Source organism: Suncus etruscus, chromosome 6, assembly GCF_024139225.1.
Source record: "Suncus etruscus isolate mSunEtr1 chromosome 6, mSunEtr1.pri.cur, whole genome shotgun sequence".
NCBI lineage: Eukaryota > Metazoa > Chordata > Mammalia > Eulipotyphla > Soricidae > Suncus > Suncus etruscus.
Window position 1 is genome coordinate 81,638,323 of NC_064853.1, and position 23,752 is coordinate 81,662,074.

The 23,752-nt window shown below is 32.8% G+C and overlaps 1 protein-coding gene across 1 annotated transcript in view; it reads right to left on the bottom strand.

Annotated features, from left to right (window-relative positions):
- SPATA16 (spermatogenesis associated 16) overlaps positions 1–23,752 on the bottom strand; it is a 278,777-nt gene that overhangs the window by 184,847 nt on the left and 70,178 nt on the right. The window contains exon 2 of the mRNA XM_049775243.1: positions 18,733–18,878. Coding sequence (XP_049631200.1) covers positions 18,733–18,878 — 146 coding nt within the window. The remainder of the gene's footprint in view (positions 1–18,732; positions 18,879–23,752) is intronic.

Below are 23,752 nucleotides of genomic sequence, written 5' to 3' on the forward strand. Positions count from 1 at the left end.
ACTAACTGACTGGCTGGCTAACTGACTGACTAACTGACTGACTAACTAAAATAAAGAAATGGCAGTTGGGTGACATACTTATTTATACTCTACATTTTGATTTTGTGTACTTCCAAGATAGGGTACTATCACTGACTAAGAATTCTTAGGAGATAGTACAGAGATTAAACTGATTGCCTTGCATGTGGCTAATCCTAGTGCCAACATGATTTCCTTAGAATTGCTGGGTACAGCCCTGGTAATCCCTAACACTACAGGTCTGAGCAACACTGCATCCCTGGACTCTTTCATTTAACTATCAAGCATTGCTTGGCAGACATCCTCCCCCCTACCAATATCCCTCCAAAAAACACAACAATAAGTACAGGTCTTGATCTAGCTATCTTTGATAAGGCTCTTATTTATTAAGGGAATTTCCATTATTCTGGATTGAAATTGCAGGTGTTTTTTTTTTTTTGTGGATAGGATGACTCATCTATTTTTACCAACTAATATTGTCACTTATATTTCTCAACATATTGCCAACATAAGGTGATTACTTCACAATAGCTTTCTTCCCCTCAGAATTAAACTGGCAGGCAGATATTGTCCTTTTTTGTGTTTAAAAGGGCAAGAAACAGTAAAATGTATTTGATATAGTTAGGAAAATGAGAAAGATGCATGTTATTCATAGCCCATTACTGAATGAGGCAGCAATTTGTAAAAACAAACAAACAAACAAACCATAAAATGAAGCTTATACTACAGAGCGTTATGGTTTTTGTTTTTGTTTTGTTTTGTGGTCATGTAGTGTTCCAGGCTGAATTACACCTGGTTTCTGCACTCAGGAATCATTCCTGGCAGTGCTGGGGGCCAGGTCAAGTGCTGAAGACTGAACCCAGGTAAGTGACATGCAAGGCTAGTTCCTTGCCCGTTGTACTTAAGTAATCCTTAGTACCGCTTGGTATAGTACCAAAACTGAACAAACCAATTATATTTATATAATATAATATAATATAATAATATAATATATAATAAATATAAAATAAAATAAAATAAAATAATATGTGATATGATATAATATAATATAATAATACAATATAATATAGTATAATAATATAAATATATATATTATTTCAGTAAAATAATCTAGTGAATGTATATTTGAATGATGAAGAGTAGAATTCTATTTTAGGGTTTGGCTGTTAAAATTCTGAGCAGAAAATTTTCCTCTATACCATAGCTATATCTTTCTTTGTTGCATTAATATAAAATATAGAGACCTGGCATTAGTAGGGTGAGGCCTTTCTCGGCTAGATCCAGCATCTGTAGCCACTTCAGCAGTGGGTTCTGTAGGTTGCAGGATAACTGCAGAGAAATAATCCACAGTTGATGTTTTAGGAGTTGTTCAGCTTTATTCCACGGCCCTAGCCACCATGTGCATATTCCTCACATGGACTCTGTGCTAAGCCTCTTCTTGCAGTCTCTCATCACTGTCTTCCAAGCACCCTTTCAGTGACTCTCTCTCCCCTCCCTCCAGGTAACCAACCGAAGATCCTTCTGGGTCTGACCATTTAGATGAAATTAGTATATGAAATTGTGGAAGGGGTAACATTTCTTATTTTTCAATTATTCATTCATGTATGCAGTTGTAGAACTCACTTACAATAAGATGTGATAAAATCCTTTCTGATGTTTCTACTTTTGCTATCTTTGTTGACTATGTAGTAATGTTACAACCAAAATCTATGCTTCCAAATAAGGCTGGGTTGTTGTTGTTGTTGTAGTTCTTTTTAAACAAAATAACTCAAACTAGAAAGAAGAGTGAGGTGCAGTAGGGTGAGGAAATAGTGAGAGAAGAGTTTAGAGAGTGAAGGAAGAAGAGGCATCTAAAATACTTTGCATGTAGGTAAAGATTATTTGTGGGTTATGGATATCAATGTGTAACACTAATTAGGTGTTTTTTTAAATAATAGATTAAAATTCTTGTAGTTATTAATGCTTTTTATGATGAAGAAAGACAAGTAGAGAGATGAGTTTTAAAATCACTGTTGAGAACTTAAAACTAAAAGAAGAGAAACTAACTGGTAGCCCCCCCCCCACTAACAATGGTGCAAACTACAGTGTCAAAAAGGAAAGGGTGGGGATAGATAGAGTGAAGAGAAGTGAGAGAGAAGCAATTTGCCTGCCCTTGAGCAAGGCAGGGAGTGGGGGGCAGAATGGGAGACATTCATTGGTGACAGTGATGGGAAGGGTGTACTGATGAAGGATGGTATTGTTTGACTTAAGCCCCAAAATGAACAATTTTTTTAACCATAGTGCTTAAATAAAGGAATTAAAATAAAAAAATCATTGTTGTTAAACTGGACTGAGTATATTTAATCTTGGCATTCAACTTCATAGAGAAATCCCCAAAAGAGCTAGACTCACTCTACTCTGAGAAATGGAAGTATAATTATAAAGGAATCTAGAAATTTGGGCTGAAGTGTTATATTAAGCAATTAATTGTTTTTGGCTCTCATTATTAGAGCATTCCTTATGTGCTTATAGTATGCCCAATTAAATATTTGGCAAGGAGATACAAGTAGTGATTTGCAAGCTTACTTTTTATACTCCTATTAATTTTCTTGATGCTTTCTAAAATGACATTCTCTTTCAGAGATATATTTTATGGTATGTAAAATTTCTGAAAAATGTGATTTATTTTATAAAAAATACTTAATCATTTCCCACTTGCTCTCCTAGTTAAAATAGACAATATTGCATCTGTAGTGGAGGAAAACCCTATAATTGTAATCAAGAAGAGAAGGACTTTGAGCTAATTTTAGAGAGAAAACTTAGCTATGCTTATAGGATTTTTGGAAAATAACAACAATCATGCTACTGAGAATGTTTCATAGAACAAATTACAAAAGGCACTGAGGTTTTGTCAAAATATCGGGTCAATGTTTTTGGGCCATACTTGCTCACTACATTACCCTATTTTGAGTGTGATCATGGAAAGTAACACATATTATAATAGAAATGTTTTATTTCTTTATTAATTTCTTGTGATAAAAATATAAAAGGATGCAGATACATTTTAAGTTTTATAATGTATTTGTAAGTACTTAAAATTATCTTGCATGTGAAATCAGCCTAGACATCCAACGATAGATAAAAGGATTATGAAGATGTGGTACATATACAAAATGGAATACTATGCAGCTGCAAGGAATGATAAAATCATGCAATTTGCTACAGCCTGGTTGGAATTAGAAGATAGAACAGAATTCAGACAAATACAGTATAATCTTATCTGCAGTATACAGAATAATTGAATGAGGAAATGTAATGAGTAAAGGAATGGGAGCCTAAATTACCCTCAACCCTAGAGTATAGAAAAGAAAAGACAGAGAAGAAAAAATTACAAGGGAAGAGAAGGAAGAAGATAAAAAAGAGAAGTAATGGGGTAACAGGGAGAGGGATTTCTAGCATCTGGTATATGGAATATTATTTGAATAACATATTAATAAAAATTCAACAACACTGAAAACATAAAGATTCAAACTACAATCACTAAAAATTACAAAGTGCCTCTCTAAGTGGCAAACTGTGGGTCAGGAGGGAACTTGGGAACATGAGAGGAAGTAAACTGACACTGATGGTGGGATTGGTGATAGAACATTATATGCCTAAACTCAACTATCAAAAACTTTGTAAATCATAGTTATTTAATCAAATAAAGGGAATTGAACCTGGATTGTTTGCATGCAATGCAAGCACCCTACTCACTATATCAGACCAAGGGAGACTTTAGAAGAAAGCCCTCTAGGGCTTTTAGTATAGTTTTCACCAGCATAGCATATTGTAAATTTAAAAAGCATATAATCATCAAAATTAAGTACTGTACTCTTTGAAAATACACCTTTGGACAAAGAAAAATATATCTCAATATTTATTTTACTTTTAAAATTGATTAATTGCTGTATTCTCTGGAATGGTCTACATAAAGGGAATCAATATTATCATAATTTATTATTATTACTATTACTTTTACATTTATGAATTTATTGCCCAGTGGTGCTTGGTGTGGCCTATGGTGCAAGTGTCAGAACTTAGGAACACTCTTAAGCTTTATCACTTAAGCTTTCTCCTTGGTACTTTACTAATAGTATTTAACTTTATGTGTTATACTGAGCAAATCTACAACACATATGGACATAAATGAATGTCGATGAAATAAAGAAATGCTACTGTGTTATTCAATATATTCTTTTTCAGGCGTCACTGGAAAACCAAATCTTATCTAATGTGCTTTACATCTGTTTTAGAGTGAATAAGTCAAGGACCTGTTTCCAAAGGTTTTGTGTATATATATATTAAATTTAAATCTCTAATTAAAAAATCTTTAAATTTCTGCCATAGGCAGATGTGATCAGGAATGAAGGACAGTTTATATAATTCAAAGATATAATAAAGATATCATTAAGTAGACCCTTAGGAAAATGTGCTAAGTATAATGTAACTTTCTATAAAATGAAAGCCTAAAAGATATCTACAATTTTTGCAGTCTGTTAATAGTGTATTTTTTCTCCATGTGTCAAATGCCTGAATAAACATGTGATGGATTTGCACTTATTTATTTTTCATCTACATTGTAATCCAAAGATTTTAGTAAAAGATGTTAGTAAATCACTTGGTCAGTTCTTCCAACAAAAAAGTCTTTAAGTGATACAGTATATCAACCCATCTTTTGACACTTTCATTTTTATTCTGGATGTTGTCTTTAAAAAATGTCGGCTTTTATATCTTTCTTTAGAGTCTCAACCAAATACTAGCTATCAACTCTTGTAAAAAAGCTATTAAGATTTAGAAATTAAAGCTGCAGATGTAATGCCCTATTCATCTGTCTGTATAATATTGAGGGGGTGGAGGGTGTAGCAAGGTGGTGCTGGTTCAGGTACAGTGTGACAAATACCTCAGTTTTTCTATTCTATGAGTTCTAGGTGGGATGTCTTTTAGAATGATTGCTCTGAAAATTACAATTAATATTTTTTTTCTGTTCAAGCCTACTAGATCTTATGATTCATTCAACAATTATTGGGCATAAGCCATGTTTCAGACATTGGACAGGAAGAGCCAAAGGGTAAATATATACCTTTACTATTATTCTGAGTAGCCCTATTGTGTAAAAATAAATATATGTCTTCACTCTATTATTTTTTAATGCTGTCTTCAATTGGCAATTATCTAAGAGTACTTAAAATAAATTACAATGGATTCAACCTAAAAACTTTTAATAAAATGGGATGTCTACATTTTTGGAATCTGAGAATTAGAGGGACATTTAATAGCAAAATCTGACTATTTCTATCTCAAATATTAAAAATATTAAGGTTTTATCATAACATTCTTAGTTTGAAAAATAATAATTGATACCAAGATATTATTTTCTCATAATAAAATCTAACAATATACTATTTATTATACTGCCCTCTGTCATTTCGATACATGAAAAAATATTAATGTGACTTTTATGCTTCATGAAGCAACTGATTTTCTGACAAGTGTCTATGATTTCCCTTTATTCAATTAACAGGATTAGCAGAATTGTAACACAATGGGCACTGTATTTATGTATACAGTGTTCATTCTGGCTAAACCCATAGATTATACACTACAGTTTGCAAATTTAAAGCCAAAATTTGAATTGGATATGACTTTGATTAAGGAAAAAGCTTTCACTGCTGGATCCAATGCTTAGTTATACACTAAATTACCATTATTCAAAGTGACTCCAATTAGGGAAGTCTACTAATCACTAATACTATAAATGAGAATGCTAATGTGCTCTCTTTGAAATACAAAAGAATTTTCTGTGTTTTTAAATCCTTCTTGACACAGATGACTGCATCTTCCATTTTGACACTCATTCTACTTGGCTCAAAATAGGGAGTTACAACTACCCATAACTTTCAAAAGAATACCCCGGATAGATGTCTTTAAAAGTGCTGCAATTTCTGTAGGTATATAATTAAACACACCATGATTCTTTTGTTTAAAAATTATGCTAGAGCTACGACCTGCACAACAGGTCCAAAGGTCTGGCTAAGACAACTGCGACGGAATAGGTCTTCTGGAAACACAACAAAAGACGCTATCCTAGGTTCCATCCTAGGATCAGCACAAAGACCAAGACCACCAACCACAGAAGACAGATTAAAATGACACTGAGGGAACAGAACTTCTAATAGCACAAAGAAAGACTTCATCATAAGTTCCACTCCTGGACCTGTGCAGATACTGAGATCTCTAGGTACAGAGGTCAGATTTTATCACCCAGGACGGAGCAGAAGTCTTCCAAACAACACGAAAGCACCAAGGGGAGAGTAAATATACTTCAAGGGTGGAGAAACCCCGTATTAGGCCAAGAGAATTCCTTTTCGAATGACCCCAATATTTACTGTGCCTGTGCAGGAGGGAAAAAAAGGGCAAAAAGCACAAAACATTTTTTATTTATTTTTTATTTATTTATTTTTGTTATTTACCTATCTACTTTTTGTCGATTTCTTTGTTTTGGTGTGGTTATTGAAGTTGTTGTCTCCATTTATATTTTTTTCTTCTTTTCTTTCTTTATGTGCTCTTCCAGGTTTTTTATCTCAAGACCATGGCTTTTTTGTGGTGCTTATCTTTATTGTTGGAGTGCTCACTGGATATTTTATTTGACACTTCCTTTTGTACTGTTGGGGTGTTTCACCTTCTTTTTCACCTTCGTCTCTGATGAGAGCCTCTAGAAGGATTCCGCCCATTTTCGGCATATTTGATTCCCCCCCACCCCAGTTTATTACTTTTCTCTTCTTCAAACAAAACCACATAACTTGAACTATCTAGTCCTGCCTCCCAGTTAGAGGGGGAAATAAGGGAGGCACTAAGACCAAACAGGTGCAAGACTACTAAGTAGTAAGCTAGGTACAGAGGGGACATCATATTCTAGCAGCCCGGGGAGTGAGGGAGGAGGATATGGGAGGTAGGATGGGAACGGAGGTGTAGGGAAGACAAATTGGTGATGGAAATCCCCCTGATATTATGTAATTACGTACCTAAAATATTATTGTCAGCAATAGGTAAGCCACTATGATCAAAATAAAAATTATATTAAAATTATGCTAGATGCTAATAGCACCAAAATAAATTTTCAGCTGATTTTTATAATAATAAATTGCATGCAAAATCAATGATAAAAGACTGAAATTAGAAATAACACTAAAGAAATTTAAATTAAGAAATATATATAAAAGGGTCCGGAGAGATAGCACAAAGGTAAGGCATTTGCCTTGCATGCAGAAGGATGGTGGTTCAAATCCTGGCATCCCATATGGTCCCCGAACCTGCCAGGAGCGATTTCTGAGCATAGAGCTAGGAGTAACCCCTGAACACTGCCAGGTGTGACCCAAAAACCAAAACTAAAAAAAAAAAAAGAAATATAAAAAAAGAGACAAAAGTGAACAAAAATCCAAAAGATTTAAGAAAACAGCCTAAAATAATAGGAGAATGTAGACCTATAAAAGAAGTTAGGAAGGAATCTTGATATAAACAGAGATATAAAAGTTAAACAATTTTTAGAGGATGATAAAGCATATTAAAAATGTAATGCAAATTTTCTGACTAAGTAATACATTAATAATATGAGAGGGTAGGTGTTATTAAGGAATTATTTGTTAAATTAATTAGTTATTTAATTTATAGAATAAATTATTAGTTGCTTCAGTGTTTAGTAAGTCAGCACATATTATATATAAGTATTTATTCAGAAACAACCATGACAACTATTGTGAAGAAATAAGGAAAATTAAAAAGCAGGGAGGATGTTAGTGATGCTATGAACTAGTACAACAGCTCTCCAACTGTGATATCAGATCTCCAAGATCTCCTAAATACATTCAGGAGAATATTATTTATTATTAGTACTACATATAATTATAATTCTATTATTAACATCATGGTGATATTAAGCTATTATTTACCCTTCTTTTGTATTCACATTCATATTTATGTGGCAAGTCATGGTGAGTAAAATTGCTGCTATTTTTGCAAGCAACAGATCAGTGATATCAAAACATCAGTAGTCCCTGAAGTATATTCTTCATCATTGCATGCAGCTACCTCACTCACTTCCAGATTATTAATCTCAGTACTTATATCCATGTCTTTTAAATATGTGTCGTGTTAAAATTAGAGTCTTGTACAAAGTATTACTCTTTTGTATACTGAAGTATGATGTCTATCTTGAAGAAAAGCACTTATGCCATTGCTTGCATTTGCAAGCTTACCTATCATTTCCATGCTACACTGTGCTTGATTTGGAACAACTACTAACAAACTATGATTATCAGGCTTGTACTTTGGCAGACATTTTTTGAAAATGAAATAAGCATTCCTGTCACTTAAAGCAACACAGCTGACAGTATTTATTGCCAGAGATAAAAGTTTGAGATTTCAAGTAAAATTTTGGAGTTTGGATAGCATTGTCTTGTCAACATGAGCTTAACAGTCACCCAATGTTAAAAGTTTTTTTAACAGAAACTGGTGATATTTACAAATGTCAGTTTAAAACGTTATGTGACAGAATTAAATAGAATCCTGCATAGAACAGCAAGTCACTATTTTCCAAGTGACTAATAAATGCTGCATATATATATACACACACACACACACACACACACACACACACACACACACACACACATATACGCAAACAATCAAAGTGTAAGAGAACCCAATGGCTTTTGATTTAACAGTACAAGTGTATGGTAGTAGAATACAGATTATAATTATTTTTTTTTCAAATTAAAATTCTTTTAAGGAACTATCATTAAATCCTGCTGTAGAACCAAATAATATTCAGAATTACTTGAAAAATCTAGTGATAACCTTTTTATAACTTCAATTTTGTGTGAACCTGGATTTTCTCTACATAGTTCAACCATTCTGTAGTCGATTGAATATAATTTTCTTTTATAATGGCAATATTAAAGATATTTTCAATAAAAGTAAAATAATGCCTTTTTCTCTCAAGAACACTTAAAATATTCTTTATATATGTCTATGTTAAGATGTAATGAATTTATTGATATTTTAATGTATATACAATACTTTTTATTCTACACTAATAGCTAATATGCTCAATATTGATAGATATAGACCACATAAGGCAAAAAATTTCTGAGGTTCTCAATAGTACTTAAAAATAAAGTAGAATCATTATGCTAAAGCATGAGGTTCATCACAAATAAGCAGTAAAGACTTGGTAGAAATGTTCTAATCATAAAAATGAAGATGAACAACTGCATGAGAAACAGGTAATGAGTTGCATTGTGTCCACATCATCTATTTTCCTTTCCAATAGCAAAAATGCCCCTCCCTCCATTTTTAATCCCTACATTACTTTCTCAGTTATTCACAATTGTTTTATTTTCATAAGTCCCTAAAACAATGCTGTATATATTGAACAAGGACAGTTTTCAAAAACAAGGCAAGACAATTGAGGTTAAGCATATAGTAAGGTTAGATATTAGACATATTTCATTGAAATTTTGCTATGAAATATCCAAAATATAAAATACCATGAAATCACATTTTATATGTACATATGTATTAAAACTGCATCGGTTAACAAAAGCTTAATAATTGGTAATATCAAAATAACTTCTATATCAAATTACAAAAGTTTTTGTCTTAGATGATCTTATAAGGACATAGTCCTTGTTTCTTTGAGTGAGGAAGTTATTAATAATGCATGTCACAGCTATAACCATATAAAAAGTTACTGGCAATGCCACCAGGCTATAATCTTCCCAATAAAAATGTTCTAATTCAACTTATGGAGGTTCTTCAAAATTCTAAGGAAAATGAGGCAAAGTCACAGGTTTGGGGAATGACCATAAGAAATTTTTTTCCTATAGCAACAGAAGTGGAAACAGGTTTAGGTAAATACTATAGTAACAGTATAAGTCACAATTTGCAAAATGCTAATTGGTAATACTATACTCTAAAATATTAATGAATTACACATTCAGGAATGGTGAAAAATAAAATAGCTAGCAGAGTGGTTAACAAAATTTGTAAGGCAGTCAGCTCTTCCAAGGTAAACTATTAAAGAAAATTAAGAAGTCATAGAGATATATTTCAATGTTACACACCCAAGTTGATGCAAGGTAATAAATGGGGGTCAACATCAATGCTTTTTAAAACTTTTTGGTTACAATGAAACCTAGTTTGCTGCTCTGATGTTTCTTCCTGCTTCTTGTAGCCCATATACAATATTTTTTAAAAATAATATCTTTATTTAAATACCATGATTACAAATATGACTGTAGTTGGACTTCAGTCACAAAAAGAATACCCCTTTCACCAGTGCAACATTCCCACTTCCAATACCCCCATCTCCCTCCTCCCGCAATCCCTGCCTGTATTTGAGACAGGCATTCTGCTTCTCTCATTTATTAAAATTGTCATAATAGTTGTTAGTGTAGTTACTTCCTAACTGCACTCACTACTCTTTGTGGTGAGTTTCATATTGTGTCCTTCCGGCCCTTATCTTTATTGTCTCTGAGGATTATTATAATAATGTCCTTAATTTTTCTTAAAAATATATAATCTTCTATGTACATATACAATCTTCTATGTAGTGGCTTCTTCAGTCCAAATTTTAGTACTAAGAAAGTGGGGAGGTATTGAGGGAAACATCATCCATGACTGAGCAGATAGTTTCCAGACACCACAAAAAAACGAGGGGAGAGTAGATGAAGAGGTACCAAACCTGGAGTTATGCACATGATAGTATACTTCAAGGGCAGAGAAACCCTGTTTCTCTTAGGCCACAGGAATTCCCTTCCTAATCTCCTCAATATTTACTGTTCCTATGCAAAACAAAAAAATAAAAAACAAAAAAAAAGTTAAATTTTATTGTTATTGTTGTTATTTTTGGTTTTTGTTTTGTTTTGCTTTGTTTTAATTTATGTTTTTGAGCTCTGTTTTATTTTTATTTTGGGACCGGGATTATTGTTTGGTTGTTGTATTTATTGCTGTGGTGATTTTAGTGTTTTAAGTTTGATTTTTTTTTTTTTTTAGTATTGTTGCTATGTTTTTCTTCCTTTTTCCCTTTCTTCTCTTAAAACAGATATTTATAGCCTCAAGAAGAACTCTTCCTGTTTTTTGCTTGTTTGTTTTTGCCCCCACTTTTTTTTTCTTCTTTCCTTCAAACAGAACCACATAACTTGAACCATCTTGTTCAGTCTCACAAACTGAGGGGGAAATAATGGACATTACCAAGACCAAACAGTCATATGAACATTGAGTAGAAATAAAAAATTATCAGACTTAGGTACCAAATCCAAAGTCAATTACAACAGGATCGACACCCAATCTAAAACAAACTAGACACAGAGAAGACCACTTATTCTAGTAGCCCGGGGAGCAAAGGAGGAGGATACGGGATGCATGCTAGGAACGGGGGGAGAGGGAAGACAACATTGGTGATGAAAATGCCCCTGATTCAATGTCACTATATACCTAAAATTTTACTATGAATTATTTTTAATCCACTTTGGTCAAAATAAAAATTATTATATAAAAAAAAGAAAATAAGACACAAATACCAATTTTACTATTTAGTTTGAGTGAGGTCAATTAAATCTGAGGAGCATTTCAGTGTCTCCGAGGAAACAGGCAAATGAGGGCTGTGAGTGAATTGCAGTGCTAAGGTACTTGAGCCAAGTCTTTACTGGTTCATATCCAGGACCTAAGTATATTACCCTAGACACAGGCGCATGTCATTCTTCTCATGTTGACTGTTGGACCACGCTCTTTACAGGGCCAAGGCCAATGGAGTTATAATCAAGTCAACAAGGGTGAAAAGCTGTTTCTGAATCTGTAGATGGGTTTCTGTCTGTAATGAGTCAAATCTCTTGGTGTGGGCCTTCCTTGGTTTTGGATGATACCAGGCAAAGGTTCTCAATTTTCTAACTAAATTCTAAACGCCTACAATAGCATGCTTGTCTGTGATGGTTATTGTTATTGTTACTGAGGAGGGTATAAACTGAGACTTTTCTATTATGTCATATTGTTGATTTCATTCCTGGACAAATTTTAAAATTTCCAGTTATGATAATAAAATAGAGAATTACATTTAAAAGATCCCATTTCATTAGAGATACAAGAAATTGATCAAATTTCTATTATTTCTATTATAAACCATCTCATCCTAAACCTTATGTAAATCATCCTCAAATGACTCTTTGAACATTTAATTAACCTCAAAGTTGTGGATAATGACACCCAAAGTTATATTTTTGTAGAAGCTTTCAAATTGTCTACATTATTTAGTTTAATATGTTGGCTGGAAAATGGGAATTGAAGCAATAACATTCCATTCTACTACTGATAGTTTAGTGCTATTTTTTCCTCTGAAATTAGTTTGCATTTGTCATTGGTAGTGGGATTGTAATAAAATACAAATGTATTTTTAAAATCAGGAATGATTCTAACCAGTACACTTAGATTTAATTTAAAGTTAAGATAATTGAAGCAAATTGCAAAAGTCAAAGTTATTATGTCATGAAGAGATTAAAATTTATTCCTTTGGTGATTTTATTTTCTTATGTTTTGACCTATGGGTTATTGAGATGTGCATGCTTAATTTGTGAATATTTGGAGATATTTTCTAGTCATTATACTATAATGGTTTATAAATTTAGTGAACCCTGGGTAGAGAGCAAGTTATCTGAAGGTACCACATATCAAAGGTTGAACCCCTCTCAGAAAAGGAGACATTACATAATATAATGGTCATCATAAGTATATGAAAGTATCTTCAAGAGTCCACAGTATTCCCTGTGACAACATACAGATTATCTATTCTGTATGCAGAGAACTTCAGGCCAAGAAAATTTGGAGGAATTATATATATAATCTTCTCCCTAAAGACCTTTGAAGCTTTTTCTATTATGGAGAAACCTGAGTTTTCTCTTGAAAACATTTCTTTTAATATTTTCTCTTATACAATTTGAAGTAAATTTCTTTCCATAAAACTATTTTGCTTTCCACCTTAAAGAATTAGACCTTATTTATTTATTTATTTATATGAGTTTTAGTGTTAAGATTAGAATTTACCCCTGGGTCTGTGCTCATGAATTATCCCTACCTACTATGGTTCAGGGGACCTCTGAAGTTCAGGGGATAGGACATGAGTCAAGCACATGCAAGACAAATGCATAACCACAGTACTATCTCTTTAGCATAACATACTATATTTTATCTCTGATAATACTCCTCTTGCTGCTTATTTTATTGGAAATTAACATTGCAAAAATTAACAAAAATGTTTTTGTATTTAGTATATGTATGGTATGTCATTTTTGTTTTTACTTAACTATGCTTTTGTAGTGTTTTGTACTGAGTTTCAATCATATAATGTTTAACACCCATCCCTTCACCAGTGCACATTTCCCATCACCAATGTTCCTAGTATCCTCTTGCCCTCCTTATTGCCTTTGTCTAGTGCAGATATTTTCTTCTCCCCCTCCTTCTTCTCTTTCTGACTTTCTTTTGTTCTTTTAGACACTGTATTTTGTGGCAAGCTTCCTATCAAGGACCAGACCTTCTGGCTTATCTCTATTGTCTATTATATTATTGCTATATCAAGTAAAAAATTTAAGGTTAGTCTTTCATGAGTCCAAAGGAGAAAAAATACAACAGTAGATACATATTTATAAATCTTCAAACTTTTCCATTATCCTGACACTAATTTCCCCAGTTTCCCTCAAGATACTCCCTGATGCCCCCTAGCCTGCCTATATGGTGGACACTTTCAGTCTCTCTTTCTCTCCCCCACCACCCCGTGTTTTAATTTTAGGCATCATGGCTTTCAATACAGTTACTGAAGGGGTATCATACACATCACTTTACTTTTTTGCCAGCACCCAGTTCTTAGAGTGATAATTTCCAACTATTATTTTTATCATAGTGGTCCCTTCTCTATCCTAACTATTCATATAGGTTTTAGAGTTATTTATTTATTTATTTATTCATTTTTTACATTCTGCAGTGTGATCATTCTATGTCTTTAAGTATTTTATTCAGTAGGATACTCTCTGTATCTATCAATGTAAAAGGAAATTTCATGACTTCAATTTTTCCTAACAGCCATGTAGTATTCCCTTGTACAGATGTATCACAGTTTCTTTAACCACCGGATGTTTTATTACAGGTCCTCTAATATTTACATTAACTCATATTTATCAGAAGCAATCTGTGAAAAAGAGAATTTTACTTCCTACATATGTACCCAAAGCTTTGGTCAATGACTTAAGTCTTTATGCATATTCTAACTCCAGTGTTCTCATACATTACTTCTTCTTTGACTACCCACCCTGTAAATTTTATAAAATTTTGGACAGCCTATTATCCTAATCTCTGATGCACTACTTCAGTGAAACTTATGATTAATTTTAATTTTTATCTCCATGAACCACAGCAGGAAAAACATCTCAGTAAAATGCAGTTAACATTGCTGGGTTTGTTCTGTATATGTTTATTAACTCAAAAATCAGTCCTTCTCTGACCATTTGTCCACCTGAAAATAGTTGGCTCACATATTTTGTTCAGTTCTATCATGTTTGGAGCAGGAAGAAAGATTAAGTATCAATAATTCTGTTAAGTGTAGAATAAAAAATTATGAGGGTTATATTTAATTTTTTTCAAAACATATGATACAGTATTTTTTGAAGCAGGTATCCCTATTAAAGCCCAATTTTGCAAATAATCAAATTAATGCTTACTAGTCATTTAAACAGTTAGAATTTAAACCTGAGCAGTCAGATTCTAGATTGTGTTTTGATTTATTATAGATGTCTGTCTTTGCAAGATTAAATTATACTTACCTCTCTCGTAGCACTTATCAGACCTCTTTTTGCTCATATTTTAATTAATATTTCCTTTGTATATTATGTAGAAGACTGCATATTTCTTGTTTACTAGTATTAACCTCCTATCTAACAACAATTAATGATGCCAGAAAAAATAAAGGAGTGAATATAAAAGTCAAAATTTAAGACCAATTTTGAAAACATATCTATTTTTCCACAAATTTGGTATTTTATTTTATCTTAACTGGCATCAAAATTTTGCATCAAAAGCAAAGTTTACATTTATAGAGGACAGCCAGTAAGGCACTTGCCTTGCATTCTGCTGACCTGGGATTGATCAACCGTAGCTCATCTGATTCTCTGAGTCCTCCATAAGTGATCCTTGAACAGAATTGATTAAACCCTGAGCACCAACTGTTTATGGTCCCTAAACTAAATCACACAAATTTAAAAGAAAAAGATCTAAAGATGATACAGGGTCTGAAGCAAAAATACAGTGGGTAGGGAGCTTGACTTGCATGCAACCAATCTGGGTTTAATTCTTGGCATCTCATATGATATCTAAGAACCACCAGAATCTCTTAAATGTATAGCAAAGAGTAACCCCTGATAATTTCTGGGTGTGGCCCCAAACAAAACAAAATGAAATAAAGGTAATAAATAAAGTAGTGACATTCATTGTTGGAGTTCTTAAAATTATACACATAAAATATAATGTAATAGGAAATAAGCAATAAATTGAATTTTTAATTTTGATAGGCAATTAATCAAAGTAAGTTTAGGAATGGCTAAAACATTTGTGGATGAACAATGACACTATTCTGATAAAGTGAACAGAGTTGATGTGTTGACTAGTTCGTTTGAGGCATCCACTCATTTTGGTTGAGAAAATAGTAATATTCATATTTTCACTTTTAATGCTATTTAAAAAATTGAAAGAAAATTTTAATGTTTTTTTTACAAGAGTCTGTGCCACCTGTCATGTTTCAAACAGTAAATTCTAATGTTTAATTTTAAAGGTTATCTGTTGAAATGAAAATCATAAAGTTATGGCTCTTATAGATATTTACATGACAAAATAATATGCACTTATTTTTTCGAATCAAAAGGACATGATGGATTTAAGCTAATTTCTGTGTTAACAAATCTAACAAGATGCAGTAGACCTTACATTTACATAAAATTAGAGAAAGAATCTTCCCAACATGCAAATAAATGCAAAAATATTTAAATTTTGCTCCATGATTAGTATCAACTACCACAATGTTGTAATAATAAAAAAGCAAAATTCTACACCTTTATAAATAATGGTTATAAGCTATTTATAGTTGAGTATTCTGAATAATTTTGAGAAATATATTGATTATATTTAAAATTCTTAAAATCTAAGAAATTTTAAACATTTTAGAATTGAATCATATGCACTAACCTGTATTTCTGAAATATGACAAGCCCAGAAAAATGATTTATTTTACTCAGTGAATTATTAATTGTATGAAGTGACTGTTTAACCTCTATTGATTTGCATTTCTAACTTACTGTTCAACTTGGAAATAGAGCAAAAGTTACTTCACAATAGAAGAAAAGGATACAAAAGTTAATCTTACCATAATAGGGAAGATCATTTACTATTGACTATTTAGCTTTTCTTAACTAGTTTTCAAGTATTTCAGAGACCATTTATTTATTTATTTATTTATTTATTTGTTTTTGGGTCACACCCTGAGGTGTTCAGGGGTTATTTCTGGCTCTGCACTCAGAAATCGCGCCTGGCAGGCTCGGGGACCATATAGGATGCCGGATTCAAACCACCCTCTGTCCTCGATTGGCTGCGTGCAAGGCAAATGCCCTACTACTGTACTATCTCTCCGGCCCTGAGATAATTTATTTTTAAAACAAAACTTTTTAAATAGATATAGTAATTATATTAAAATAAACCCTTGCATTCTCAAGAATTAAAACATGTTATTGCTTCTTGCATTCGAGTTATAGGGAAAATTTATTTACGCTTTAAGTTACTCTTATCACACTGAATTAAATTCTGATATGGGCATATTATTTAAAAATCCTTTAATCATCAAACATAAACTTAAAAATTCCCTCAAATCATTAAATCCATACTTATTTAACATGCATGCCATTTTGATGTTTTTTATATTTTTGAGAACCATGGTGAAGGTGGTATATGATTATTTTTAATATATAAGCAATATTTTAATTATTGCTTGCACATGTATGTATTTTTTCTGGATTTGTCCTAATTTCAACTATTTTTTCTATTGTGCTCACAAATCATCCAAGTAGCCCACAAATGCAAAAATCTTGACATGATTGAATATATATATACATTTCCAATATTGCTTCCTTCAAATGGCTATGGAATAATTCCTTTACAGACCATATGTCCTGATATTGGTTTTGGAAACGATGGTTGTACAAACTGTTCCCAGAAAATATAGAGTTGAATTTCCTTTTTCTGTCAAAGAGAATCTGCTTTTGAGCTCTAAAGCTTAGAGTTCTAAAATTTACTTAATTTTTTCAAGCAGTTTATCTCGTGAATTTCAAAGTGATTTTGTTGTTGGCATGTCCTTGATGTCAAGTTTAAGCTTACAAGCTGTAGTCTCTTTAGAACCCCCAGAATCCTGGGTAGAACTTCTATAAATTCTTGGGAGTAAAGTTGCAAATGACTTTGACCATGTTACGCAGATCTCCTGCTTACATAATCTTACATAATGAGTCTTAATATAACTGATAGTTATATTTTCAAGTGGTTATTAAAAGGGCAAGCATGATGTATTAATCTTGATATTACTGTTACTAACTGAATCTAAAAGAAGTACAGGATGTAAGATTAGAAAATGAACAAAAGTTCTTGGTAAATTGCTCTAAGCCAGGTAGGGAAAAATAGAGACATTATAATTCTAAGAAAGAGTTATTTCTAATGTCTACCATATTCACTTTGTCTTTGCTGCAGATTTAGATTTATAATTATCCTTGATGAGGGCAAGGCCTTTGGAAAACAGGATGTAAGAAGGAAATTCTGCAGAAAAAATTATAGGCCTGAGTAATGTTGGGTATCCTAGGAAGCTACATAGATATGTAGCAATGTAGATTTTTCAAGGAGGATATAAATATGAAAAATAAATGAAATATGAAAAAGCTTCCCACTTTGAATAGTTGTCATATATAACCATGCTAAGATAACATCTTTTGACTTCCTTAGCTCTTGAATAAGTTATGCTATCAACTAATAAATTGCAAATTTTCTAATTTTTCTCATGGTACTCTGTCAAAGTAATTTTAATGATCCTGTACAATTTTCAAAATCAGTTTTTCAATAAAATCTTTTTTTTTTTTTTTGGTTTTTGGGTCACACCCAGCAGTGCTCAGAGGTTTCTCCTGGCTCTATGCTCAGAAATCGCTCTTGGCAGTCTTGAGAACCATATGGGATGCTGGGATTTGAAGCTCTGTTCTTCTGCATGCAAGGCAAAAGCCTTACCTCCATGCTATCTCTCTGGCCCCAGTTTTTCAATAAAATCTTACTTATTTACCTAATTCACTACTTCCTCCTTCCTTGCTGCAGTAATTTGTTACTATAGTAATTTGCCTATTAATATTGTCTTGCATTATGAAATTTATTTGTAATTTCTTTGACTAGGCTTTGAGTGATTTGCCACTTTGCCTACCATAACATAGGTCAATTAGAAACAAATTTTGGTTTATTTAAACAGAATAAAGACTGACCAAAGAGTTTTATATATTACTTTTCATTTGCACACAGCTGTTTTCCAGTCTTAAATAATGAAACCTCCTAAACTTACCTGCAGTTATTAATGAGTCAACTTACTTATGTGCGTGATTTAGGGCAAGATCGGGCTTCCTCATCCGAAGATAGCATGTAACAAGTTTTGTCTCGATGAAACTTGCCACACTTGCTATATCTTCAGCAGATGCTTCAAATGGTTTTCCCATAACTGCTCCTTTGCTGCAAAGCTATAAAAAGAGTAATTTAAATTTATAAAAGGTAAAAATAAAAGTTCTAAGAATATTTAATTGATCTTTTATAAAGGAAGTCATACAGAAACATAATTTCAAGTAAGATGGTAGTATTTTGATTATAAATTATATAAGTTGCTTCTGTTCACTATTATCTACCTATAATATAAAAGAGGTAACATTTTTTACTGTAAAATGCTTCCTGTAAGATATCTTAAAAGTAGGATATACATTAAGAGGTTAAATCTGCTAAGAATGTCTGTTTCAAAAATAAAGCACACAATAAGCAAAGATATTAACAGAAAACTAGGTATAAATCATATTAAATACCAGTGCTTTTATGAAAACCCAGCTGAGCAATGATATAGCATGCTATCAAGTTTGATTTAATATAATAAGGGGTATCGGAAGTAAACTCCTAGGAACCATTAACATGATTGGTGATTAATTTGAGTCTGAATCATATTCTCTAGGATGTTATTGAAAGAAAAGAAGTGAAAATTTATTAGAATTTATTGGCAGAGGCCACAGTAGCAGAAAAATATGGCAGGAATGTAGAATTCTTAATAAAAATTCCAGGAAACCAATGGTTTCTGGGCACCATAGATAAACTGCAAAGGTAGAAAATATTTTTTTAGAGAACCCAAAACATTAAATGTGTCACTAATAGGACAAGGGTATAAAGCACTTTTCCCCTTTAGTTTCCTCTATTGTTTCTTGGTTAAGATTGATGGGGCTGGGGAAAGCTGCGGTCTGTTTAATGACTTTAATCAGGTTATTTACATCTTTGCTCACTCTGCTTCAAATTTTTTGTGCATACTTGAGGAAATTTTCTTATATGGCATAGTAATATTTGAAGTTCAGGCCTATTTACATGTATATTATATTTGGAATCCTATTTCTTTAAAAGACTTAGTTTAAGGTAAATCAGAGATTCTGATCTACACAGTTGTTCCCATGCCATTACTTCTTCCAGTCTTGCAAATGAGGGAAAAGCCCTGCTACCTAACCCTTGGAACCTGCAATGCTGTTGTGTCTGCATAACGACTCTACTACTTCAACACCACTAATTTTAGTGTAGTTGTACATTCTGATATCTGTTTTTGAATACCTCCATACAAACCCTTGTACATAAACATGAGTACTTAAAAGTTCATCTACAACACCACTGAAATTGCATCATCTGAGCACAGAAATTGTTAGATTATAAGTAGTAACCACTTACTGAAAAATAACTAATTAGATTAAATATCAGGTAACTGGGAATTTAAATCTTAAATTGCAGCTCCCATTAATCTTTAAGAATGATTGGGGAAACAAAGGAATTCACTTACTCTGAAAGACTAAAAGACTGAAAGCACAGTACTGGCCAATCATTGACTCAAATAAAGCCTCAACTTCATAGAGAAAATCTCAAATCAATACACAATGCAAAGGCAATAGAAATAAGGAAATCACTGGAAGGAAAATTCAGCTGGTTCTAGGACAAACTGATGCTACTTATCTAATAGTTCATGTAAATGAAAATGAAGGAATTAAAGAATACAATAGCAAGCTACAGCAACAGATTTTAGTATGTGCAGAACTGTTATCAGTGATATTGGATGCAAAATACTAGCCGTAAACAATAATGTAGCAGAAAATAATTAGACAGAAGAGAATTATGATCTTGATAGATTACAGCAAGAGAAATCATCTCCAAATTATAAAGAATTCCAAAAGGAAAAGGAGAAAAGGAGAAAAGAAAATAGTGACTAATGGAAGAAATAGTAACAGACCTCTGGTCTCTCTAGAGACCTTTTGCACAAATACAAGGAAGAGTTGTATCTTAAAAAAGTACATTTGTAAGAGTAATAGTAAAAACAACTATTATTTACTTTATTATTACTTATTCTTTGTAATATACAACTGCAGAATCTATGGAATGCAACAAAATATTTTAAAGAGAAAAAAATCATAGCAATGCATGCCTCTATTAAGAAATTTAGAAAGTTCCAAATCAACAACCTTGCCACAGGACTGAAAAGCTGGAAGAAGAATAGCAAATGACCTCAAAAAGCAGTAGGAGAAAAATAGTAAACTCTAGAGCAAATATCAAGAACAGAAATCAATAAAGCAATTCAAAGAATCAATGAAACCAGGAGCTGATTTTTTAAATAAATACAGAAGATAGTTCCTTTTTTCAGATATATGAGGGAAAAAAAGAGAAAATGTCCAAATAAATTGAATTGGAATCTAAAGCAAAAATTTCAATAGGTGGGACCAGAGTGATAGTGCAATGGTAGGGCTTTTACTTTGCACACAGCTGGCCCAGGACAGACTTTGATTAGATCCCCAGTATCCCATATGGTCCCCAAACCAGGAGTGATTTCTGAGCGCATAGCCAGGAGTAACCCCTGAGCATCACCAGTGTGGCCCAAAACCCCAACCCCCCTTGCCCTAAAAAAAACCAGCCAAACAAAAAAAATACTAAAGATTCTTCAGAAATTCAAAATATAATGAGGGGGCTGGTGAGGTGGCGCTAGAGGTAAGGTGTCTGCCTTGCAAGCGCTAGCCAAGGAAGGACCACGGTTCGATCCCCCGGCATTCCACATGGTACCCCCAAGCCAGGGGCAATTTCTGAGCATGTAGCCAGGAGTAACCCCTGAGCATCAAATGGGTGTGACCCAAAAAACCAAATATATATATATATAAAATGAGAGGTTACTATGAAGAACTTTATGCTCTGAAACCAGGAAACCTGGATAAAAAGGATAGACTCTTAGAGCTATGAAGTCTTCAAAATTGAACAAGGAGGATATAGAATGCCTAAACAGACAAATCACAAGGAAATTGAAATTGTAGTTAAGAATCTCATCAAGAATGAAAGTCCTACTCCAGATGGGTTCACTCTTCATGTAAAATAATACCCACGAGATGTGAGGTCACCTCAGGCGCCATATTTCTAAATACCATGGAGAGGGGTCTAAAAGCAGGACTGAGTTTCCAAAGTCTCCCAAAGCCCAATGCTGACTAGAACTTTGTCCCATGTTTCTGAAACTCACACACCTGATTCCAGCCTTTTAAAACATGGAAATGGGTCAAAGCATTTCATAAATATAAAGCCAGGAATTATGATCTACAATGTCAATATAGGACAGTGAGAAGTTACATATTAGTTCTCATCCTCTGAGGGAGGAAATTAATATTCTCTTAGACTAGGGAAAGGCTTCCCTACCTGCCTCCAACAGACGGATAATAAGAACATTTTAAGCCATTTACTATAATTTCTAATTCCTAGGAATCACTGCTTGTGAGGTAGACTTGGATGTAAAAGAATAATAGGCTAAATTGAGCATACATCATTCTTAAACCAATCAGCTTTATTCACATCCTCATCTTTATACAAATCACAAAACCTTTTCCATATTCTTGTCTATACACATATTAAAAATGGGTAACTAATAAACGCAATCCATAAATATAGGGTAAAGAATCAAATATAATGAGGAAGCATAAGAATTAATCTTAAGTGATGATGGAGACAAATATGATGAATGAAAATATGTCTAATGTCAATTAGAAATCAAGTCAATTACATGAAGAAAAGTTAAGAAACATAATCATAATGATGTCATTAAAGTTGAATGACCAGGGATTAAAAATGAATAAGTCAGAATATTTTAAATGAGAAAGATTTAAATAGTAAATACATTGACAAAACAATACTTTAGTTGAACTTATAAATATGGGAGAAGAGGGGCTCACTAGAATGTACGAAGCTGGTAGGTAGAGGAACACATCTTAGAAGACCAAACAAAAGAAAATAATTTTTATGAAGTGGTTTGTTGTTGTTGTTGTTTTTTGGGCCACACCTTGTGATGCTCAGGGATTATGTGCTCAGCAATTGCTCCTGGCTTGGGGGACCATATGGGATGCTGGGGGATCGAACCACAGTCCATTGTAGGTTAGCACATGCAAGGCAGATGCCCTTCCACTTGTGCAAGAGCTCCGGCCCCCAAAGAAAATAATTTTTAAAAAATTGAAGTAAAAATATTGTTTGAAGAGGAATAATATCTGCATTATAGGAGTTTCAGAGTAAATAAATGCATATGAAAATTTATCTGAGTATATATTAGCTCAGAACTTCCCCCAAATTAGAGAAACAAATAGATTTCTAGGAAGGGAAGTTCAAGATGTACAAATAAAATAAATCCAGACACACATACATTCATGAGACCTTATAATTAAAATGGTAACAATATAAAAGATAAAAGATAATTATAAAATCAGCAAGAGAAAAGAACTTTATAAAGCCCCACCTACCCATAAAACAATCAATGGTTTGTTTCATTGGAAACTCAAAATGCTAAGTAAAATTATCTTTAACCATGAAAGTGCGACAGAACTGTTAACTTCTCTGGGTTGAAGGAGTTATAAAAGAGTTAATAGCAAATACTGATTAAATGAGCCCCTCTCCACTAAACTAGCCTTATAAGGAGCATTAAACATATTTATGTAGACTGTAAGAAACCCTTTTAAAAGCATCAAACCTTTCTCTACTCCCACACAAAGTTACAGTGAACACAAGAAACTTCTAGTATAAAAAGGCAGCATTGGTCTATACTGCAAAGTCTTAGTAATGGTTAGTAGCAACACAAATCAATTTCAGTGGTTATGTGGAGAATAAGTGAATATAAATCCTAGACATCCAAGCCTACACAAAATCAAACATTCATCTTCAACTAGTACAGAACAGAAGGCTGTGAGAAAACAGAGTTGTCCACCTACATTAATGGGTAAATACAAAATTTTGAAAAGATCCACAAGCACACTGATTTCTGAGATGAAGACTTCAAAGTGATAGTGGTAAGGATGTTATACCAAACCAA